At 41.2% G+C, this 24,752-nt stretch overlaps 1 protein-coding gene across 2 annotated transcripts in view; it reads right to left on the bottom strand.

The window, feature by feature from the left end:
- The window catches only part of LOC106568341 (alpha-mannosidase 2), a 50,575-nt gene that overhangs the window by 6,752 nt on the left and 19,071 nt on the right, over positions 1 to 24,752 (bottom strand). For both annotated transcript variants that reach the window (XM_014138604.3, XM_045692502.2), the window contains exons 7-20: positions 21,999 to 22,185; positions 21,113 to 21,290; positions 20,531 to 20,730; positions 12,859 to 13,044; positions 12,497 to 12,611; positions 11,872 to 11,939; positions 11,496 to 11,661; positions 7,870 to 8,100; positions 6,253 to 6,375; positions 5,880 to 5,994; positions 3,875 to 4,008; positions 2,544 to 2,685; positions 1,857 to 1,990; positions 439 to 630 (exon numbers count right to left, since the gene is read on the bottom strand). In XM_014138604.3, the coding sequence (XP_013994079.2) occupies positions 439 to 630; positions 1,857 to 1,990; positions 2,544 to 2,685; positions 3,875 to 4,008; positions 5,880 to 5,994; positions 6,253 to 6,375; positions 7,870 to 8,100; positions 11,496 to 11,661; positions 11,872 to 11,939; positions 12,497 to 12,611; positions 12,859 to 13,044; positions 20,531 to 20,730; positions 21,113 to 21,290; positions 21,999 to 22,185 (2,171 nt within the window). The remainder of the gene's footprint in view (positions 1 to 438; positions 631 to 1,856; positions 1,991 to 2,543; positions 2,686 to 3,874; positions 4,009 to 5,879; positions 5,995 to 6,252; positions 6,376 to 7,869; positions 8,101 to 11,495; positions 11,662 to 11,871; positions 11,940 to 12,496; positions 12,612 to 12,858; positions 13,045 to 20,530; positions 20,731 to 21,112; positions 21,291 to 21,998; positions 22,186 to 24,752) is intronic.

The raw sequence follows: 24,752 nt of genomic DNA, 5'->3' as shown, positions 1-24,752 counted from the left end.
AGGTTTAAATCAATACAGCCAAGGCGGATCTTAATAAAAAGCATGACCATGAGAACACAGCGGTACAGTCATCATTTCAGAAAACTTGGTAACTCGTAGTCTTTCTATGAAGTTGCTCTGGTGTAGTAACCCTGTAACTACTCTAGTAACAACATTGTATTAACATATTATTACATAGTTATTCAGGATTTACATACAGTAGCAAATGACCTGAGCGTTTCTTTGTTACTAGCTACATAATTGGAACGGTTCATGTCTCAACTCCATGAATATGCAAGTACAAAGCAATGATTAAATCACTAGAAAACAACATGCAAATGCAATGTAATTAAAGCCTTACTACACAGATATACGAGTAACAATGTAAAGCATAAGCTTTTTGCGGCCTTATGCTCCACAGGGAGAAAAGAGAAGTACGGAAGTATTCTGTAGCATTACCTTGGACTGTATGCTGCGTAAATTGACCAAGTGGATGTCACAGGGCAGGGATGAGGCCAGCGGGGTGAAAGCGGACAAGGACAGGGACTGTGCCTTCGTGCTGATAGCCATGGAGATCAGAGGGTGGTTCAGGTACAGCGACGACACGTGACTCAGCAGAGACGGGTAGCTGAGGTGTGAGGGTTTCTCCCCCTAGAAATATCAAAGCAGAGACAGGGACATTAGGACAATACTCTGGGGAAAAAGAGACGAATGATCATAATGTAATACATGACAATGTTTTAACCCTAATGTCTTAACACTAGAAAAGATGAGAGCGTCATGTGGAAGGAAAACAAATGTACATATTTATTTTTACTCTGCCATTTTTAAAGTCATGTCCCCCGTCCTTGACTTTTCCTAAGTAAGTCTATATAACACACTGTCATTGTTAAAATCTTAATATCACTAACAAAATGTCATGTCAACATGTCATTTTTTCCCACTGCCCTCATTCACTGCTAGTAAGCCTGTGTAGCTGATAGCCCAAAACTATTTCTAAACTAATTTCACACATATAATAATAGAGTTAGCCTAAAGACAAGATTAAATTGACAATAGTCTGATGGGTGACAATATTATCAATTGTCAAATTGAAGAGATGGGCACAGCATGGAATTGACACAGAGGCAGGGAAACGGAGCGCCAAAAAGTCACTTTTTCAAATCCTACAGGGTCACATGCAAGTAAGATGTTTTGATTTATATCTAGTATCAGAAAGAGTGGATTCTGAAGTTTCTAAAACACTTACCTTTGTCAAATAACTCTCAAAATTCAAGAGGCGAGCTCTATTTCAAAGTATCACTTTTTCCAAGAAAAACCGCTGTTCCATTTGTTTACCACATGAGCAGCATAGCTCAGCCTACTAAGCAAAGACTAGTAATACAACTTAAAATATGTTATTCTGTTCTTTTGAAAAACATTTCCTTATTTATATAATGTTTCTTAAGACCTGCCAAAACAAAATTCTAATGGATTTCTTTGTGATGGATTTGACTCTTGAATTGTGGTGTTTTAGTGGTTTTTCTATATAGCCGAAAGTAACATAACCTAATGAAAATGCTATTATGTTATTTGAAATAATTGTTATTTCTTATTATAATGTTACCTATGACCTTAATAAACACAATCAAAGGACACTTTTTCCCATTGCATATATGAAATGTATTTCTTAGACCTTTAGAATGTTGACGTCCAAAAAACAAGTCATGGGGGGGGCTCGAGGCAAGGCTTTTCTAGTGTTAATCAAGTCTCCATAATTGACCTTCAAAAGTCAGTGAACATCAGTAAACTACAGTAGAACTACAAACTACAGTAAGTATGATAATGATAAAACGGAATATGTAGTGAGCTCAATCTCAAACCCCTGTTGTAAGTACCCCATCGGTCTTGGCCCTCTTCTCCAGGAGCAGGCGGAAAGTGCTGGCGGTAACTTTGTTGTCCAGAACACCCTGGCCCAGCCCGCGGTTATCATCCTGGTTCAGCCGACGATCCATAATCACCTCCAACTGGCCTGGAGGGGAAAACACAGGTATATTTTGGTTATCACTATGGCAACAGCTTCCAGGAACGACACAATATTTACATCTTACAGTTATTCGGAAAATAAGCAAAAGGAATAAAACAACAATATGTCACATAAGAGAAATTCATCAAGTACAGAACGTGATGTCTTTTAAAGATTGGCCAGAAACAGCATGATAGAAACTTTACTCATTTTAAATCGCGTCGTACTGTATCTCCCCCTCTTTTCACATCATGGTGCCAAAATAGCTGATGACATTATGTACTGTATACACCACAGGAGGTTGGTGGCAACTTAATTGGGGAGGACTGGCTCGTGTTAATGACTGGAGTGGAATGAGTGGAATGGGTTCCATGTGGTTGATGCCATTCCATTAGCTCCGTTCCAGCCATTATTATGAGCTGTCCTCCCCTCAGCAGTCTCCACTGGTATACAGATGGCAAGCTTAGAATCGAGCAGGGGTGTCATCTTTCCCGGAGAATTGAAGAACTGACGCCCTTCCAATAGACAACAGAAAACAAATCCACCGGCTTGCACTCACCACTCACGAGGCTGGCGGAGCCCAGAGACTGTGCAGTGAGCAGGGTCAGTCTGGTACCGGGGTCCTGGATGTAGGCCATGCTGGTCATGGGATAGAAGTTGGCTTGCAGGGGAAGCTTGGCCATGGTTCTTCTGGGCTGGATCTGCAGACAACATACATAGCATGGTTACACAATACCCACGTTTTATACAGTGACGCTATGGATTGAAGCGCAATGAGCCTCGACGCGCAATGCGGGTACTTGAGAAACAAGAGTGCTATGACATAGCATCAGGAGTACTTCCTGACCATGTGACCTGACCAGGAAAAACTCAGAGCCCTAGACTTTAACGAGGACCCAGAATTTTTCCTGTAGGGGAAAAACTCCTGGCCCCAAGCATACTGAATCACCAGAGAACAGGTGTGTTGAGTGGGATCTTTATCTTAATTAAGCCGACCAGTTTGTTTAGACTACAATGGCTGCGGGAAGCTGTTCAAGTATGTTGTTGTTTTTAATTTGTGTTAAGCGTTGAGTTGCGTTTCATCTCTGATGGCAGTAAATCCCTCTTAATCCCTGAAATCAACGTCAGACTGCCAAAAACATGCAAATAGAGATTGAGGGGGAAAAAACTGCCTCTCTATGGCAGCGTATCTAATTGGCAAAGGCGCTCAAATGCTGATCTGTCCGAAGATTCTCCCGTGAACAAATTCAAATCGTTTCAGCTTTTGTTTTCAGTTCAAAACTTTATGTCATGACACAAAATGGAAGACGTCAATGAAGTCCCTTCTGGGAACTTGGACAGCTAATATACCCCCATTCAGCTAGTTTCAATGTCAAGCTAATGCTACAAAATAGCCATTTCTATCATAGTTAATTGCTAATCATGTCATAATTGACCAAGCACAAGCCAGTTCAGAAGCAAGGAACGCAATATTTCTTGGGTTGGAATGTGTGACAGTAGCTGGTATACTGCAGAGCTCTGGCCTATAGCTAGTATACTGTACATGGTTCTGTTTTCTTTGTTTCTTTGCATGGCTTTGTATGTGTGCTCTTGGTCCGTGTATTCTTCACTCAATGATTTTGTCAGTGTTATCTCCTGCCCTCTTTCAGGTAACTTAAAAATCATACTAAAGCACTCGAGGAGCCATTTAACGCTAAAATGACACAAGAATAAATTAATTGTACAGCTGTGAATGATTAACCTCTACACTTATCCTTCAGTGTGTACGAAACAAATGAACATTCTCTCATTGAACGGCACTGCAGTGCCTGAGCAGAGAGAGTGGTAGTGAGAAAGAGAGAGAGTGAAAGAGAGAGAGAAACAGAGATCTGTGTCATACAGTAACAGTACCTGGAATCCGTTGAGGTCTGTGAAGAATCGATCCTTGCTGTCCACATCTGATGTTAACCTCATTGCAATTTCATGGTTGAACTCCCCCCTTATATCTACCAAGTTACATATCTCCACTGCCTGGCCCTCCACACCTAGAGAGAGAGAGAGAGAGAGAGAGAGAGAGAAAAAGAAAGAGAGAGAGAGAGGAGAGGAGAGGAGAGGAGAGGAGAGGAGAGGAGAGCGAGAGCGAGAGGAGAGCGAGAGCGAGAGCGAAAGCGAGAGCCTACACTGAACACCCGCTATGCTGTGGTGCTTACAGTATTACTCAGGCACAGGTGCTGCTACACATTCCTCAGGGAAGAGACGTTATAGGAAAGGTCTGTGGTAAAACATAGTCTGGATATATTTTTTTCTTCACATTTAAAAAAAAATTGGACTTACGACCAAAATTATACTGACAAATACATTTTTTATCTGTGTTCCTATTCATGGCTATGGGACATATTCAAAAGTTTCATTTTTCTTTGGCCTGGCTTGAGGTATTTTTTTATTTTGTATTTCTTTTTTTAACCTTTATTTAACTAGGCAAGTCAGTTAAGAACAAATTCTTATTTACAATGATGGCCTACAATGACGGTATTAATGATAATCTTATTACAGAAGGCCTCCTAGTACACAAAATCATTTTTGGGAACAGATAACCCTTTTTTGGGAATACATCTTACATTGTTTGATATCATTTTACATACCCAATTGAATTAATCCACCGGGGCGGGAAAAAAAACTGTTGAACAAATTTGCCGCAGTTCTTCATAAAATTATAATAAAAACAGTACATAGCCTTTGGGTAAAAGCCAAAGTGGTAAAGGAAATTGAGTCTGAACATTGAGCCATCAAATAGAGTAATATGAGACCAACATAATGGTGTAACTCTAGTAATAAGTCCCGCAACCTTATCTCCTAAAAGCTGTATACTGTAGCTGTACCTCAGGTCAAAATAGGCAATGAAACCATTCTCTCTATCTTAAGTAAAATCAGCATGGGTGGGTCCAATTAAGGACTGTTTTTCTGTGAGATGACATGTGCACCCTCAGGGTCTCTTTCTCCTGGGTAGCATGACAGCAGCTTCCTCTTTCTCACCAAGCATGCAACCCAACATCACTCATTTTCTCTATGAAAGCAACCGTTCAATGGTATCGCACTGACTAAACCTCTCTCTCTCTCCCTCTCTCTGAGTGAATCTTCATGTAGCTCATCTACAGACAGATGAAAAGATGAATAGTGTTTTGGATCTTCTCCCACAGAGAAACATTTCAGGATCTTTTGCTATCTTAAGGTTCTGTTTTTCTATCTCTGATACATGTAGGCTACTCTCTACCTATTCCAAGGTCCCATGCATTGTCCAGCTTTTCGGTTGATTTTACAATCAGTGGTGTAAAGTACTTAAGTAAAAAATCTTTTTAAGTACTACTTAAGTAGTTTTTGGGGGTATCTGTACTTTACTTTACTATTTATATTTTTGACAACTTTTACTTTTACTTATAATGTACTTTTTACTCCATGCATTTCCCCTGACACCCAAAAGTATTTGTTACATTTTGAATGCTTAGCAAGACAGGAAAATGGTCCAATTCACACACTTATCAAGAGAACATCAGTGGTCATCCTTACTACCTCTGATCTGGTGGACTCACTAAACACAAATGTTTCGTTTGTATATTATGTCTCAGTGTTGGAATGTCCATCTACTATCGATGCATTTTAAAAACAAGAAAATTGTGTCGTCTGGTTTGCTTAATATAAGTAATTTGAAATGATTTATACTTTTACTTACGATACTTAAGTATATTTAAAAACAAATACTTTTAGACAAGTAGTATTTTACTGGGTGACTTTCACTTTTACTTGAGTCATTTTTTATTAAGGTATCTTTACTTTACTCAAGTATGAAAATTGGGTACTTTTTCCACCACTGGTTACAATTGCAGATGCACGCACACACACACACAATTTCCATCCTTACCTTGAACGTTATACAGGCGTAGAGTGTGTGTCACGTGATCGAAGGTAGTGGTGATTTCAGAGAACACAGATCCTTTGGTTACCCGTATCACTGGAGGCCGGGCGGGAGAGTACATCTGGAGGAGAACAGAAAATCAATGGGGATCAAATCACTCCTAACACCATCTCCCATCCATCCTCTGCCAATAATACCTCCTACAGAGAGCATGCTGGTAAGGGAGCACAAATAAGGGCGGGAAGAGAGAGCGGGAAACTGGGGGAGCAGAACAACTGTAAGAGCTGAAGCCTTTATTCTTCACAGGGTTTCAGTACAGCTGCAATGATTCACGTTGACAAAGGAGCATCAATCACGTTTAATAAAGATGTCAGATTACCTTGGCTTCCCCGTCGGGCAGGAACAAGTAGGCTCCGCTTTTATCTCGGTTGCTGGTTGTGCCGTACCACGCAAACTCCACCTTGATCTGGTGTTCTGAGCCGTTCTCTTTCAGCTTCAATCTCTGAGCGTGTCAGTCAGAAGACAGCGGGATTTAACACTTACATCATCACCATTACACTGACAGTTTGGCATCAATGATGAGAGCGAACAGAGCTACCGCTATAATAATAAGACACCTTCTGTATCGTGTGTTGTTGTAGCTGAGCTGATTTGATGAACAATGTGATGAGTACTCATGCCTGAGACCGGAAGGCTCGTATGACATCCCACAACTAATGCCTAGGCTTTAGCTCAGAGGAAAATGCAGTCTTGTGTCACACAGACAACCCTGGTTTGATACCTGGTCAGTCCCATTGAGTCTAGAAGTGTGATATATTCCATGCAACCTTTCAGTGCAAAGCCCTATGGGTCACAGTCACTATACGCTTTATGACTCTGGTTCAATGCCCTGCTGTGTAGTGCTATGCTTTACTATGTATGCTATGCTGTGTTGTGCAGTGCTATGCTTTACCGTACTACTAATGCTGACCCTGTAAAACAGCACATTTCACTGCACCTATCTGGTGTATGTGACAATAAAACATCTGTGATCTGAACTATGCTGTGCTCTGCTGTGCTGTGCTGTGCTATGCTGTGCTAAGCTTTGCTATCAGGGCATAAAATGTACTTTTTGGTCCACCAACTAGAGTGGCAGGTAGATTTAAAAATCTACAAGCCACTCAGATTTTTACCAACCAAAATATTTTCCCCCCGCTAAAATTACACCAACAAAACACAGAAAAAACAGATGAGCATGCTTTGTAATGTTTCTAAAACAAGAAATGTATTACTAGTAAGAAGTAATGTGGTATATTGTTTCAGAATGTTTTTGGTGACCTGTGTCTTTTAACCAAAATATCACAGATGAGACAAAAAGTTTCGAGGTTACCGCGGTAGCGTGTCTGGAGTCATGTTTGTGTCTGTGAGATTGAGTTTGACTAGTAGAAGCATTGTCTTCTCTTATCTAACAGTTGAAACTCAAACATCGAAAAAACGACCTAGCTTGTGAACAAAACCATGTAAATAGCCAAGAAATACAAGGACAAAGTCTCACTTCAGTAAACTTTAGTTTCACGTAAATTAGACCGACTTGTATGCCTGTGTGCAGCGCTTCTAAAAATGAATCTTTCACTTAGCTCTTCACGTGTGCACAGCCCCCAGCCAGGCAGTGTTGCAGCACGAGATAAGCTATATAGGATTTGTAGTTCTTTGACTTTATGCGATTAATTTAGCAGCTATAAAACAAAACTGCAGAAATACTTTGAAAACAGCTACTGCAGCATTTATTTTACTATAAATGTGATCATGCTTTTTATTCACAAATGCGAGTGAAATGCTTGCACTGTGGAGCCCTGACCACTCGCCAACATGGCTGGTGAAATGGACGTCTTACCCGCCAATGCCAAAATCTACCCGGATTTGGCAGGTGTCGGGTGTTAATTTTAGGCCCTGTTTGCTATGCTTTGCTGTGCTATGCTGTGCAAAGCTTTGCTATGCTGTGCTGTGCATGGCTTACCTCCATCAGGCCGGTGGTGGGGGAGCTCCAGATCTGGAGGTGGGGGTTGTGGATGCTGAGGGGGGTGGAGGCGTCCTGGGGAATGTTGACGGTGAAGTGCTTCATGTTGACGGATAGTTCGCCGCCTTGCCTGAGGAAAACATACTCTGCCGTCTCTGCCCCGCCGCTCACAGCCGTACTCAACTGGTACAGCCCAAGACCCAACGCTGGCACCTGAGCTACGAAGGACAACTGCCCGGGAGAGAAAACACCAATATATGAGATAATGTGAAAAGAAAGCATAAACAACAGAAAACGTCTCTGTTTCACCACAAAATGGCAATACATTGATGATCAATCTCTAGTCCAAACTGAAAAGCACAGCTTTGTGTTTCTGCATCCATACACATATACCATATACTACCCGCCTGATACTCCCTGACACTACCTGACACTACCTGATACTACCTGCCTGACACTACCTGATACTACTTGATACTACCTGCCTGATACTCCCTGACAATACCTGATACTACCTTCCTGATACTGCCTGACACTACCTGATACTACCTTCCTGATACTGCCTGACACTGCCTGATACTACCTTCCTGATACTGCCTGACACTGCCTGATACTAGCCGATACTGCCTGACACTACGCGATACTACCTGATACTGCCTGACACTACCTGCCTGATACTACCTGATACTGCCTGACACTACCTGATACTACCTGATACTGCCTGACACTACCTGATACTGCCTGATACTACCTGATACTGCCTGACACTACTTGCCTGATACTACCTGATACTAGCTGATACTGCCTGACACTACCTGCCTGATACTACCTGATACTGCCTGACACTACCTGATACTACCTGATACTGCCTGACACTACCTGCCTGATACTACCTGATACTGCCTGACACTACCTGATACTACCTGATACTGCCTGACACTACCTGATACTACCTGATACTGCCTGACACTACCTAATACTACCTGACAATACCTGCCTGATACTACCTGATAGTAGCTGATACTGCCTGACACGACCTGATACTGCCTGACACTACCTGCCTGATACTACCTGATACTAGCTGATACTGCCTGACACTGCCTGACACTACCTGCCTGATACTACCTGATAATAGCTGATACTGCCTGACACTGCCTGATACTGCCTGATACTACCTGATACTAGCTGATACTGCCTGATACTGCCTGACACTACCTGCCTGATACTACCTGATACTACCTGATACTAGCTGATACTGCCTGACACTGCCTGATACTGCCTGACACTACCTGCCTGATACTACCTGATACTAGCTGATACTGCCTGACACTGCCTGATACTACCTGATACTAGCCGATACTGCCTGACACTACCAGTCCTCACTCACCTGCTTCTCTCTGCATCCCCTACCAGTCCTCACTTACCTACTTCTCTCCGTCTGCTCTTCATGCGTGTCTATTCCTCCGTCAGTTTAAAAAATATATAATTTAGCCGTGATGGCGAGCATGGATGTAAACCCAGATGAGTCTTTTTACATTTGTTCAATTGGAGCAGCGTGCAAAGTGAGCAATGTTGTTGATACATTGTTAAAACCAAGAGCACTGACTAGTCTGAGTAGACTTTGCAAGTTCACTGCCATGCAGCCTCTGAGTGACAGGCATGCTTGCAGCTTTACAGCAAAGAAAACAGCTTGTCGGTTAAAACGGTTAAAACAATATGACCATGTTTTTTATTTTATTTATTTTTTATTTAACCTTTATTTAACTAGGCTAGTCATTTAAGAACAAATTCTTATTTACAACGAAGCCCGACCAAAAGGCAAAAGGCCTCCTGTGGGGACGGGGGCTGGGATTAAAAATATAAATAAATTACATTAAAATATAGGACAAAACACACATCACGACAAGAGAGACAACACCACATAAAGAGAGACCTAAGACAACAACATAGCATGGCAGCAACACATGACAACACAGCATGGCAGCAACACAACATGACAACAACATGGTAGCAACACATGGCAGCAGCACTAAACAGGGTACATACATTATTGGGCACAGACAACAGCACAAAGGGCATGAAGGTAGAGACAACAATACATCACACAAAGCACCATATTACCAGAGATGCCTTTTTTCTTTCTATTGGGATTCACGCGCATTTGATATAATTTCACAAACCATGTTGCAGTCTGTTTTAAACTAATCCCAGGTCGCTAATTATTGGTTTGATAACAAACAACGTTGTTCAGCTAACAATCTGGTAAATTGACAGTAGGTCTAGGCAAATTTTATAGGCACAGGAAGAAAGGAAAAGGGTCTGCTACTCATCTAATGTAAGACTAAACTAGATCAACAATCTATTTATTTCCGGTGCTCCTTAAATACTGTTTGGTGCTTAACGTTTTCAAATTTGGGCTCAGTGTGTGTATGTGTATTTGTGGGAGAGAGAGAGAGTGGTGTGTGTGTGTGCATGTGTTTGCGTGTGTACCTGATACTGCCAGATACTGCCAGATACTACCTGATACTGCCTGATATTACCTGATACTGCCTGCCTGACATTACCTGATACTGCTTGATACTACCTGATACTGCCTGATACTGCCTGATATGACCTGATACTACATGATACTGCATGATACTACCTGATACTGCCTGATACTGCCTGATATGACCTGATACTACCTGATACTGCATGATACTACCTGATACTGCCTGATACTACCTGATACTGCCTGATATGACCTGATACTGCATGATACTACCTGATACTGCCTGATACTACCTGATACTGCCTGATATGACCTGATACTACCTGATACTGCATGATACTACCTGATACTGCCTGATACTGCCTGATATGACCTGATACTACCTGATACTACCTGATACTGCATGATACTACCTGATACTGCCTGATATGACCTGATACTGCATGATACTACCTGATACTACCTGATACTGCCTGATATGACCTGATACTGCATGATAATACCTGATACTGCCTGCCTTACTACCTGATACTGCCAGATACTGTCAGATACTGCCTGATACTGCCTGATACTGCTTGATACTACCTGATACTGCCTTATATTACTTGATACTGCCTGCCTTACTACCTGATACTGCCAGATACTGCATGATAATACCTGATACTGCCTGATATCACCTGATACTGCCTGCCTGACATTACCTGATACTGCTTGATACTACCTGATACTGCATGATACTGCCTGATATGACCTGATACTACCTGATACTGCATGATACTACCTGATACTGCCTGATACTGCCTGATATGACCTGATACTACCTGATACTGCCTGATATGACCTGATACTGCGTGATAATACCTGATACTGCCTGCCTTACTACCTGATACTGCCTGATATTACCTGATACTGCTTGATACTACCTGATATGGCGTGATAATACTTGATACTGCCTGTCTGACGTTACCTGATACTGCCTGATATTACCTGATACTACCTGATACTCGTATTATCATTCATGAATGTATCTGAATTTGAAGCTTAATAAAAAACTATTGATGTAAGGGATTAACCTGGATAAATAAAGGATATACAAAAATAATTGATAACAAAACAATGTAACAGACACTCATACCTGGAAGGCCTCTGTGGAAGCTGTGGTGTAGTCGTCCCAGACCGCGCTAATCTGAGCGGGGATGGGGTGACCGTGGTCCGTGATCACACACACGTGGGGCGTGTTCACGTACACGGTCACCACTGACGTGCGGTCCTGCTCCGTGGGGTTGTAGACGACCACAGACCTGTGGGAAAAAGATATGTTGGTACAAGCTGCTAATGTTTTGATCTGATAAGTCTGAAAGTACAGACACATATCCAGACAAAACTGTTCAACCTGACCAGACTATAACTTCCTATACTTTTTCTAAGGCATATTTGGAATATGAAAGGGGTCATAATATCAGCCAGAATGTTGTGAGGGAAAAGGGAGTAATATTTGTACAGCGACATACCTAGGGTGTGAGCTGATTTTCAGAACGTTTTTTCGAGGCAGGGCATCTTGAGCAGGCTGGATGTCATCCTGAGAGAAATTTGCATGAGATTGAGTTGATTTGCAAAATAACATATCTGATGTAGCTACACCAACACACAGTCCACAGACTATTTTCAATTCTTTGAGACACATTTGAAAAATGTATTTAATTTTGTTGTTGTGGTATTGGCTCCCGCTTTTGGGAATTGAGAAGATATTTAAGCGTCTAAGGCTCATTCACTTCCCAATACAAATTTCATTAGGTTGGGTTGAGTGAGATTCATATCAAGCGTATTTTCAGCTGCTGTAGCAAAACGACGAAGTGGAAGAGGTTACATTCCTCTGAAAATTGATGTTGACTTCCTGCCGGGGCAATTTGCATATTAAAATCCTGATGTTGTGCCTGCTTGAGGGATTTTGTCGAAGTTAGAGTATGGTAAATAAACACTTCAAAAGGTAGCTACTGCATGCACTTCACTCCCTGTACCACCACCATCAACCGTCACCCTTTGAAAATCCCTCTACTAATCTGAAAATGTTGCTATGCACAACCAACACCCTTGTTTCAACACTGAAATTAAAACACCAATGCTATTTTTACTCACCATTTGAAGAAAGGCTTTTGACGGATTGTGACTGTATGCACTTTTGTCCTTTAACACCAGCCAGTGAGCGGAGTTGACAATCACTTGGTTCAAATTCAAAATGGAATGAAACAACCTGAGAAGAGAGAATTGTTTTTAGTAAATGCCCAGAGGAAAGCAGTCAAAGCTCCGAGTCAAATAATGTTTCACTTTCATTCAACCAATGTCTACGTCCCGACGCTGAATACAGTATAATCACTAAACCATGTCAGTGCAATCCATTTAACTCGTGACTAATCAGTGTGTCCATGTCTACACTGCATCTCTCCCAATCAAATAAGACGATGAAAACAAATAAAACAAGTAATAAAACAGAGTGATACCTGGTACCGTAGTCGATCACTACCATGTCCTTGCCGGTGCCTGTGATGGCGTCATGGTGCTGGAACAAGCCCAGGTTCCTCCTGGCTTCAGTGAGCAGTCTGTTGTTCTCCACAGCTGGGAAATCATTCAGCTTCCTAAACCTCTGAATATTAGCCAGGGTCAGGGAGTAAAGGATCTCAGCTGCCCTGAAGGACAGACAAAGGGAATAGTTATTTTCTTCACATGAGTTTTCCTTTCCATGGCACCAAGACAAAGACAGACATGGGTTGTGTTCATTAGGGAGAAATGTTTTAAACGGTGAGATGCCATGTAATTTGAATCTGAATTTGACCAATAATAAAAAATTAAAAAATACTGTTGCAAAACATTGTGCAGTCCTGAACACGACCCATGTTCACTGATAGACAAATAGTTGTTGATATAGGGGTTCATCATGGACCAAGAGATAAGTAAAGTACTCCAAATTGACTAGAGTTGGAAATCTCCAGTATTTGATTGCAATCAGAGTCTCGGCTTGTGTTATTGAACCCATTTAACCCCCGAGCTACAACAATGAAAAATGAGATGCTCGGCTCACAAAATAGAGATTTTCTCATTATCCCTAAAGTATCAAGGAAAACAGCTGGCAGATGAGGCTTTTCGTAAACTGCTCCAGCCTTGTGAAATGAACTGTTAGTTGCTATCAGGGAATCAGAGACAACCAGTGTTACCATTTCTAATTCTGAGATTGTTTCAGCCCAGTGGAAGCCCTGCCACTTGTTTTGGTATAGAGCTGAGGGATGGAACTGGGAGAATCAATGTAAGCACTCTTAAAGTCATAGGCCAGTTTTTTTACTGTTGTGTAACTTGTTTACAGCTTTTTCTCTCGATATTTGATTGTGCATCTTGATCACCGTACTATGTCCTATGTGTCTAACTGTGTCCTTCTAGATTGTTCTAGATTGACAATGGCAGAGCAACACCTCTTGTTTGTGGTAGATCTCTAAGAAAATCATATTTTAACACGAAAACCAAAATATTTGATCAATCTAAGGACAATCATGTACCTATCTCTAAGTCATTGAGCAAGAACAGGACTGGGGAGCCCTAGGATTTCAATGCACTGACTGCATCTTGAGAGCTTCTCACATAAAACAATACACTGAGGCAACTGACCCAAACGTACCATGTAAAAAGCCAATAGTGCTGCCTCCTTTCACAGAGAAAGACATATTTACAGAACAAGACAATGACTATGAAGGGAACATCTCTTTCAGAGAATTGAGGAGAGCAGGCAGACCTACATCTATACACATACTGTGCACAGTCTTGTTTGCAGCTTGAAAGCAGTCACCGGTTGAGTACTAAGACTAATTTAACGACTTTGTTGTGATTACCCATTTCCCTTCCTATATTTAGACACCATCAAATGCAAATACAGTCATGTGTTTGAAGAAAATGCACGAATCCATCCATACAATATCTGTTAGTATACTGAATCTAACATAAATTCCTTTCTGTTATGAAGTTGAATCATTCAAGCATAACAATAGACGCTTACACAATCTTGAGACCTCAAAAGTTCAAACGGACTTAAACTCTTTCTCTGCTGAAACTTATCTCACGTGGTATTTCCCTGCTGAAACTTTTCTCACGTGGTATTTCTCTGCTGAAACTTATCTCACGTGGTATTTCTCTGCTGAAACCTTTCTCACGTGGTATTTCTCTGCTGAAACTTATCTCACGTGGTATTTCTCTGCTGAAACTTATCTCACGTGGTATTTCTCTGCTGAAACCTTTCTCACGTGGTATTTCTCTGTTGAAACCTTTCTCACGTGGTATTTCTCTGCTGAAACTTATCTCACGTGGTATTTCTCTGCTGAAACTTATCTCACGTGGTATTTCTCTGCTGAAACTTTTCTCACGTGGTATTTCTCTGCTGAAACTTATCTCACGTGGTATTTCTCTGCTGAAACTTATCTCACGTGGTATTTCTTTGCTGAAACTTTTCTCGCGTGGTATTTCTTTGCTGAAACTTATCTCACGTGGTATTTCTCTGCTGAAACCTTTCTCACGTGGTATTTCTCTGCTGAAATCTTTCTCAGGTGGTATTTCTCTGCTGAAACCTTTCTCACGTGGTATTTCCCTGCTGAAACTTTTCTCACGTGGTATTTCTCTGCTGAAACTTATCTCATGTGGTATTTCTCTGCTGGAACTTTTCTCACTTGGTATTTCTCTGCTCTGGGCAATGGTGTGTGAGATGCTGTGTGTATGTGGGGGGTCTGGAGGTTGGTCTGTAATGAGGGCTTTGTCTGTGTGGGCTCACAGTGAGACAGACAGTCTGTGGTGGAGAGGGGGAGAACCCAATGTTGAGGCCCCAGGACCCTGCCTGTGCTCCTGGTTAATGGCTTTGTAGACAGTGGGACCTGGGGCAGGAGAGGAGACACTCATTACTGCTCTACTACTGAGTCTGATCAAACACAATGGTGCACACACAGACAGACAGACAGACAGACAGACAGACAGACAGACAGACAGACAGACAGACAGACAGACAGACAGACAGACAGACAGACAGACAGACAGACAGACAGACAGACAGACAGACAGACAGACAGACAGACAGACCTCTTATCCACAGTCATCTCTGTGTGCTTAGTTCCTGCACTGACCACCTTGGCTGTCTCACACCAGGGATCCAGTAAGATTATGCCTTTATCTGAACAGTCAAAACAAAGGAAATCGATACCTGCTGAGAATACAGTTCTAAACACGGTGACTGAGGGTCTTTACCCCGTATCGGTAGAAAGTAGCAAAACTTTTGGCCAGAAGTTTGGGTGCCTGGTACTTTTAGTTGTAGAAGAAACACTTGACTAGAAGATACCAGGAAGACTAGCGGTTGCCAAGGTGTCAGTTCATGGGGATCCAAATAAAGAATAATGTAACCCAATCAAAGACATGATGAAACTAATCCACTGTGCATTAAACAGATAATTGTTATTTTTACATTTGAAGCAACTGAGATAGACCATAAATAAACCTTGAATAATAACCACATCTCCAACTGGGCCTGATTAGATAGGCTTGATTAAAATAATATGATTGTTAAAAATGTTCATTTACATTTTTAATTACATGTTTCTCACCAACTACTCTTGCATATTGATGAATGTTGAAGTATCGATCCAATAAAATATTCAAGTTTGGTCTTCTCACTCCAAAGTGTTTTCCACAGTTGATGAAGAAAGAAATGAAAGCCAATCTAATGGTCCACCATCTAATAACCTCAAACACTGACCAGACAGACTTGACTTTAATGCCTTTTTAGTTAGCACTAGCCTTTATCCTTCATACACAGTCACGGGTGAGAGAAGATCTCCCCCGGGTCATTGCCTTTGATCCAGTCTGTTTCTTTCTTTAGTAAAGGTTTCTGTAGCAAGTTATTGTTTATGTGGTGAGGGAGTTAGCCCCATGCACAACCTGCAACCTGCAGGGCCAGAGACTGCTTGGTCTATCTCCTACCCTTCAACCTGTCTGGCTTGGTTACACCTGCTGGGGGTTTAACCTCCTCCGACAAGGTGACAGTAGTAATGGGGTAAAAAAATTTTAGTTACATATCACAACATTATTTTGGACTATATTTTATCGATACTTTGACTCCAAGTATCGATTTGTAAGGTAGTGTTAGCTAGGTAGCGTTAGCTAGGGCTAGTCGGCTGTACCCGTGCCAAAACACAGCTATTTTTCATCCTATAGCTTGTTCTTCTACACACAAAATAATAAGCAATTAAAGCAATTGTTAATTTACATTTTCATTTGTTTCATTCCATCATTAGCATATTCAGTGCTTTCAGAAAGTAATCACAACCCATTACTTTTTCCACATTTTGTTGTGTTACAAAGTGGGATTAAAATGGATTTAAATGTTTTTTTAAATACAATAATCTACACAATCCTCTGTAATGTCAAAACGGAAGAAAAATGTGAACTTTTTTTAATTAAAGGAAAATAAAACACTAATATATTTTGATTAGATCAACCCCCTGAGTCAATACATGTTAGAATCACCTTTGGCAGCAATTACAGCTGTGTCTTTCTGGGTAAGTCTCTAAGAGTTTTGCAAACCTATATTGTACAATATTTGCCCATTATTATAACAAAAAATATTCAACCTCAGTCAAGTTGGTTGTTGATCATTGCTAGACAGCCATTTTCAAGTCTTGCTATAGATTTTCAAGCCGATTCTAAGTCAAAACTGTAACTAGGCTACTCAAGAACAATCAATGTGGTCTTGGTAAGTAACTCAAGTGTATATTTGGCCTTGTGTTTTAGGTTATTGTCCTGCTTAAAGGTGAATTTGTCTCCCAGTGGCTGTGGGAAAGCAGACTGAACTAGGTTTTCCTCTAGGTCTTTTCCTTTTTCTTTTCATCCTAAAAAACTCCATAGTCCTTGCTGATGACAAGCATACTCATAACATGATGCAGCCACCAACATGCTTGAAAATATGAAGAGTGGTACTCAGTGATGTGTTGTGTTGGAATTGCCATAACAAAGGGATTGGATACTTATTGACTCAAGACATTTCAGCTTTCCATGTTTTATTAATTAGTTTAAAAAAAATCCACTTTGACATCGTGGGGTATTATGTCGAGATCAGTGACACAACATCAAAATGTAATCAATTTTGAATTCAGGCTGTAACACAACAAAATGTGGAAAACGTTCCACATGGATGCTGGCCCATGTTCCATGTTAGTTCCAATGCTTCACACAGTTGTGTCAAGTTGGCTGGATTTCTTTTGGGTGGTGGATCATTCTTGATAGACACAGGAAACTGTGAAAAACCCAGCAGCGTTGCAGTTCTTGACGCACACAAACCGGTGTGCCTGGCACCTACTACCATACCCCGTTCAAAGGCACTTAAATATTTTGTCTTGCTCATTCACCCTCTGAATGGCACACATACACAATCCATGTCTAAATTGTCTCAAGGCTTAAACATCCTTCTTTAACCTGTCTCCTCTTCTTCATCTACACTGATTTATGACATTTACATAAGTATTCAGACCCTTTACTCAGTACTTGGTTGAAGCACCTTTGGCAGTGATTACAGCCTCAAGTCTTCTTGGGTATGACGCCACAAGCTTGGCACACCTGTATTTGGGGAGTTTCTCCCATTCTTCTCTACAGATCTTCTCAAGCTCTGTCAGGTAGGATGGGGAGCATCGCTGCAGAGTTGCAAAGAAAAAGCCATATCTCAGACTGGCCAACAAAAAGAAAAGATGAAAATGGGCAAAAGAACACAGACACTGGACAGAGGAACTCTGCCTAGAAGGCCAAGCATCCCGGGGTCGCCTCTTCACTGTTGACGTTGAGACTGGTATTTTGCGGGTACTATTTAATGAAGCTGCCAGTTGAGGACTTGTGAGGCATCTGTTTCTCAAACTAGACACTCTAATGTACTTGTCCTCTTGCTCAGTTGTGTACTGGAGCCTCCCACTCCTCTTTCTATTCTGGTTAGAGCCAGTTTGCGCTGTTCTGTGAAGGGAGTAGTACAAAGCGTTGTACGAGATCTTCAGTTTCTTGGCAATTTCTCGCATGGAATAGCTTTCATTTCTCAGAACAAGAATAGACTGACGAGTTTCAGAAGAAAGTTCTTTGTTTCTGGACATTTTGAGCCTGTAATCGAACCCACAAATGCTGACGCTCCAGATACTCAACTTGTCTACAGAAGGCCAGTTTTATTGATTCTCAGAACAGTTTTCAGCTGTGCTAACATAATTGCAAAAGGGTTTTCTAATGATCAATTAGCCTTTTAAAATGATAAACTTGGATTAGCTAACACAACGTGCCATTGGAACACAGGAGTGATGGTTGCTGATAATGGGCAACATTAACAATTTCTACACTGTATTTCTGATCAATTTGATGTTATTTTAATGGACAAAAAAATTGCTTTTCTTTCAAAAACAAGGACATTTCTAAGTGACCCCAAACTTTTGAATGGTAGTGTGTGTGTATATATATATATATATATATTTCAGTGGAGACTCCTCAAAGGATGAAAGGAAGGACCATCCTCAGTGAACTTCATAAAAATAAAAATTGTGAAATATGAAAAAAGTTATCCTTCTTAGATAATACCATACTAAATATATTCACGTCACCAAATAATTGATTAAAACACACTGTTTTGCAAAGGTCTACAGTAGACTCAACAGCACTCTGTAGGGTAGCACCATGGTGTAGGCGGAGGACAGCTAGATTCCGTCCTCCTCTGGGTACATTGACTTCAATACAAAACCTTGGAGGCTCGTGGATCTCACCCCCTTCCATAGACTTAAACAGTAATTATGACAACTTCCGGAGGACGTCCTCCAGCCTATCGGAGCTCTTGCAGCATGAACTGACATGTTGTCTACCCAATCAAAGGATCAGAGAATGAATCTAGTACTGAAAGCATAAGCTACAGCTAGCTAGCACTGCAGTGCATAAAATGTGGTGAGTAGTTGACTCAAAGAGAGAGAAAGACAATAGCCGAACAGTTTTGAACTAATTATTTTATTCAAAAATTAAGGAGAAGCGCGAGAGAGAGAGCTAGCTATATTTCATATTTTTTTCACTTTCACTTATTTAGCTAGCAAATGCAGCTAGATAGTTTAGCCTTCTCCAACAGAGAGATATTTAATGTTACCTAGCTGGCAATGGCTATCCAACACTGGAACTTTTCCAAGTCAAGGTAAGCTTTTGCTGTGATTAATTTATTGCCACCGGGGCCCGCCGGTGAAACTGCTAAACTGCTTGCTAACTGTACACTGTACTGCATGATTGTAGCGGGTTTACGAACATTTTAGTTCGGGTAGCTATGTTGACTTGACGTTAGCTAATATGGTTACAACAATGTAGGCTGTGTGTAGCAGTTAGCAGTTATGATTTGAAGATTTGGCTTGGAAAGGTTTTTTCGGTGGTCAACGGCGTGACACCTTTCCCTATGAGGGAATTCCAATTTAGCTGTCAATTGGCCAAACAATAGACCAAGTGTCACGCCCTGACCTGAGAGAGAGGGTTTGTTTCTCTATGTGGTTAGGTCAGGGTGTGGGGTGGGGTGGGCATTCTATGTTTTATTTTCTATGTTTTGGCCGGGTATGGTTTCCAATCAGAGGCAGGTGTCTATCGTTGTCTCTGATTGGAAGCCATACTTAGGTAGCCTTTTTTCCACCTGTGTTTGTGGGATCTTGTTTTTGTATTGCTGTTAGTAGCCTGCAAAACTTTTCATTTGTTGTGTTGTTTATTGCTTTGTTTTTTGCTGGTTCACCGTTAAATAAAATATGATGAACCCAACCCATGCTGCGCCTTGGTCTACCTTTAACGACCGACGTTACACCAACCAACATAGATTATTTATTTATCTAGACTAGAGTTGCTGCTGGGAAACAGCCAAACCACAAGGCTTGGTCTATCTAGAAATAAAGTATGCTAATATACATGTTTATATGCCATATATACAGTTGAAGTCGGAAGTTTACATACACACATAGACTTAAAACCGCCTTAGCCAATCTACCCGTGTGCCCCCCCCCCAATTTTTGGGCCCTGTCTCTCGGGCCTCCGTTGTTGCCTTGCCTGAAAATGAGAAATAAGAAATAAAGAAGGACAAAGAAGTTGCAGAAAAGGAACTGCATGTGCTTCTACCTGAGGTGTGACTCCAGCACACGGTCCAGGCGTTTGTAGAAGGGTCGAGAGGTGAAGTAGCCACTCCAGTAGTGGTCATCTCGGTCTGCGTAGGTGAAGAAGTCGCCGCTGACCACCGGTAAAGAGGTACTAGCGTGACCGGGGTCTATGGCCGATTTACGAAGAGCATTGAAGTAATCCGTGATGGTGCCGAACTGAGCCTAGAACAGAATACATCAGTTGGAATATAAAGCAGATTTATGATAGAGTACCTGAGAGACAAACTGAAAATAGATCTATCAATGCTGCAGGGTAGTTTACTTTTCTGCTTTATTGAGAGCAGTGTACCATTGCAATAGCTGGACACACACGAAAAAATCAAGAAGGGCAGGAATTAGGGAGCCAACGAAACACACCATTACACTATCGGGCATCAGTCATTCCAATTATGCGCTGCATCAAAACCTTACACCCCACCATCTTCCAACAATGCAAACCCAATAAACCTGAATTAAAGATGGCATCCATAAAAGGAAATGGCTAAACAAAACTCTACTCCTGCATATTCACACAACATTCCAGCACCCAAGTCACAAGTCAGACCTTGACGTGTAGTTCTGGATGAGAGTTAATGTAGTCAAAGAGCTTCTGGTAGTTCTGGAACTGCTGGTCCCACTCCAAGGCCTCTGCATAGCGGAAGTCGTCCCCTAGGGGGACCATCACCACCTTGGTTCGGAACAGCTTGGACTTCTTCCTGTACTGGTCCAGCAGCATCTGAACCCTTGGGATTATGGGAAAAAGAGTTGACTACTACAACGGAGTCACAATTTTTCATGACATATTAAGTGTGGAGAGGGGTTGCTTGTGTATTTCCATATATTACTTTTTAGACATTTAATGCCTCCCAATTCTCTAGTCCAACCCTTGTCCATCTGCCGCTATCTGTTAGGGCCATGTTGTGCAATCAGACACCAAGGGAACACTGGGTGCAAACAAGTTCCTCTTGGATTTGCTACTGAATCAGAAAGTCCACTTATCATCAGAGCCTTCTGTTAGAAAAACAGACGCCATCTGAAATTCCTATTACCACAACAGATTATCCTACAGTGGCGTCAATGTCTTATCTTGTTCACACAACGTGTTTGATCCTTGTCTATAACACCATCACACTGAGGACACCATAACACCATCACACTGAGGACACCATAACACCATCAACATGGAGAGAATGTGGACTGTCTGTCTACCACATAAACCAGTGTTTGTAAAATTTTGTTTTTTTGGGAGACAAGTCTTTTTTTTTACTGTGAGCCTCAAGCCAAAGACAATTTCCTGCCTCAAGTAAATCCAATGGGACAATAAAGATTTTGTGATTTGAATTTTGTATTTCACAGCCAAGTCCAGTGGTTATAGAGATACATAATAATAATAATTATTATAATAATAATACAGTATATCATTCTCATTCCATTTCTATGTAATTGGTCACCTGTGTTGTACGTTCTCATCCGTGATTGGCTGAGGGGGGACCCTCCAGGGACAGCTGACCCGCCCACCAGGAAGTCTTTTGAAGTCAAACTGGCAGCAGATCTTGGGGTCGGGACCACACGTGTGGGGAACATCATAACTGTAGAAGGGCATCATGTGGCATAGAATGTCCGTGCTGGAGGCTGGGTCTGCACACAGATAGAACATGAAATACAAGCCTTGTCCATCTGATATTTCTTAATTTCTTTCTTTTTCTTTTTTGGATGTGTGTATTGTTTTGTATTGTTCGGTATTACTGCACTGTTGGAACTAGAAACATAAGCATTTTGCTGCACCTGCATTAAAATACGTGTATGCGACAAATGCAATTTGATTTGAAATAGAATAAAATAGAATATTAAAATAGAACATAAAATAGATGTATTTTTTCTTACGGGTACTTCATGTGTGGTACTTGCATTTGACAGTACAAAGACAACATTTCAGAACATGAACTGTAAACATATAGCTAGAATGTAATTACATTTCTATCTCAAAGAGACTGGCCATGGCATGCATGCGTTATTCAAAAGTACTAACATTTATACCTTGTTAGAATTAAAACTCATGCCTGGTCGATGATAATGATATTAAATAACTTTGATGGATATAATCTGATCTGGCATTGAACCGATGACTAATCGGCGAGAGAGATTAAATCCTATTTGTCCAGCAGTGGAAGGGGCCCACTTCCTGTCATCTCCCACATGGCACATTTCTAGCCATGCTCTCTATTATTCCACAGGATGTCTGTCTCTCAAAACAAGAGCACAGAGAGGCGTTTCCAACCACTACATCAATGTCAGTTTTCCATGACATGTATTTGACCCCTGAATTTTATATGAATAGAGGGAATCAGGGTTGGGGTCAATTGCATTTAAATTCTAGTCAATTCAGAAAGTAAACCAAATTCCAATTCCACGTGTTCCTCATTGAACAGTATTGGAAGAGAATTAGAATTGGAATCGTTGTACTTCCTGAATTGACTGGAATTGAAATGGAATTGAACCCACCCTGAAGGGAATATAGAGGGTGAGGAGCATACAGATGACAGTGTTCAGAAAGCTTCTATAATATACCGTATTTTAGTGCTATTTGACCAGTATAGTGAGTACGTTAGGTAAAACAACATTCTCAGATTGTTATTCAACTATTCATTCAACTTTAATTTCATTCAAGTCTTCCAAATTAAAACCCACAAGACTTTTAGTCATGTAGATAATATATTTCAAAACATTGTCCAGAGTCTAAGCTATATAATTAGGGTGTGTATCCCCTTTGGCCATACTGGGAAAACTGCATCACATTGCCAAACAAACAGTACTCTAGTTTTTCATCAAGAAGTACTCAACTCAACTCTATAACACTGAGAATTACATAAAACCATACGAACAGAACACAACCTGATCTGATCTTTCATCATTGTCTGCTATTAAATAATCATAACAGTATTTGATCATTTTCATGACGTAAATAACAACTTGTACAGACAGACGCTCTCTTTGGCATTGCAGACGCATGAATGAGTACTACATCATTTGGCTTAGAGGTTTGAGTAATCACCCGTTTAGATGCATCATAGCTGCATGGAACCACTAACTAACAAATGCCTGTTCTGTTACCAACTGCTCCCTGTCACACACACACACACACACACACACACACACACACACACACACACACACACACACACACACAGCAGATGGTTCATGGCCAATGTGAATCAGACCTTTGACCTCCAAAACTCTCCATCCCTCTAGTCATGAGGCTGTGGTCTACATTCTTCTTATCAATCAACAAGCTCATCACCAGACCAAGGTTCAAACTGTTTGTTTTCTTTCAAGCTGGCCTGGCTAAATGGAACAAACTGAATTGTCGCAAAAGTGCAAACCCGCCCATCTGGCACTCCTCTCAGGCTCAATCAAATGCAAATAGAAAGGAACCCAACACTATTTGAACCCAGGTCTGTTCATTGCATGAAGTACCAGCCAGACATGTTTAAGCCATGCAGGCCTCAGTCCATACAAAGAGAATCCCTTCTACCACAGATGCTATAAGATGAGACCAAAGAGAAAGGAGCATGCCTTCATATGACACTTGTGTAAGGTAGGTAACCTGGCGGTTAGAGCGTTGGGCCAGTAACCAAAAGGCCGCTAGTTCAAATCCTTGAGCCGACTAGGTGAAATATCTGTTGACGTGCCCTTGTGCAAGGCACTTAACCCTAATTGCTCCAGGGTCACTGTTAATAATGGCTAAATCTGGCCGTGACTCCACTTTCTGAGCATGTCTCAGGAGGAATTGGGATACGCAAAAAAAATTATCAAATACACACTTTTACATGTGTTAAATAGGAATAATAAAAGCACCCACATAATTATCTATGGACATAAGAAATCCCCCTGCTGATGGTCTGAGCGGCTCAATACTGTAGGCAGCAGATGCTGCTGTCGCTTATCCGAGTGCTGTTAGTTACACAAGCTGACTGCCTAGAGTTCAACACACGGCATCAAACCATCCACAGCATCTGTCACACCAAATATGTACAGGAATTGGAAGGATTTGTTTTCTACTGACTACATGAGTATGTACTAGTCACTCTGAGGTCATGTTCTTTTGTTTCTGTCCATAGACTTGCAGTAGAACTAGGAATTTGTATATGCTAAATGCTTAATTTAATGGCTAAGATAGTACCTGAACCACTGAGAACAGAGGCAAG

This window comes from Salmo salar, chromosome 13 (genome assembly GCF_965601325.2).
Source record: "Salmo salar chromosome 13, fSalSal1, whole genome shotgun sequence".
NCBI lineage: Eukaryota > Metazoa > Chordata > Actinopteri > Salmoniformes > Salmonidae > Salmo > Salmo salar.
Note: the sequence above shows the minus strand (reverse complement) of the source record. Positions and strands in the feature narration are given on the sequence as shown.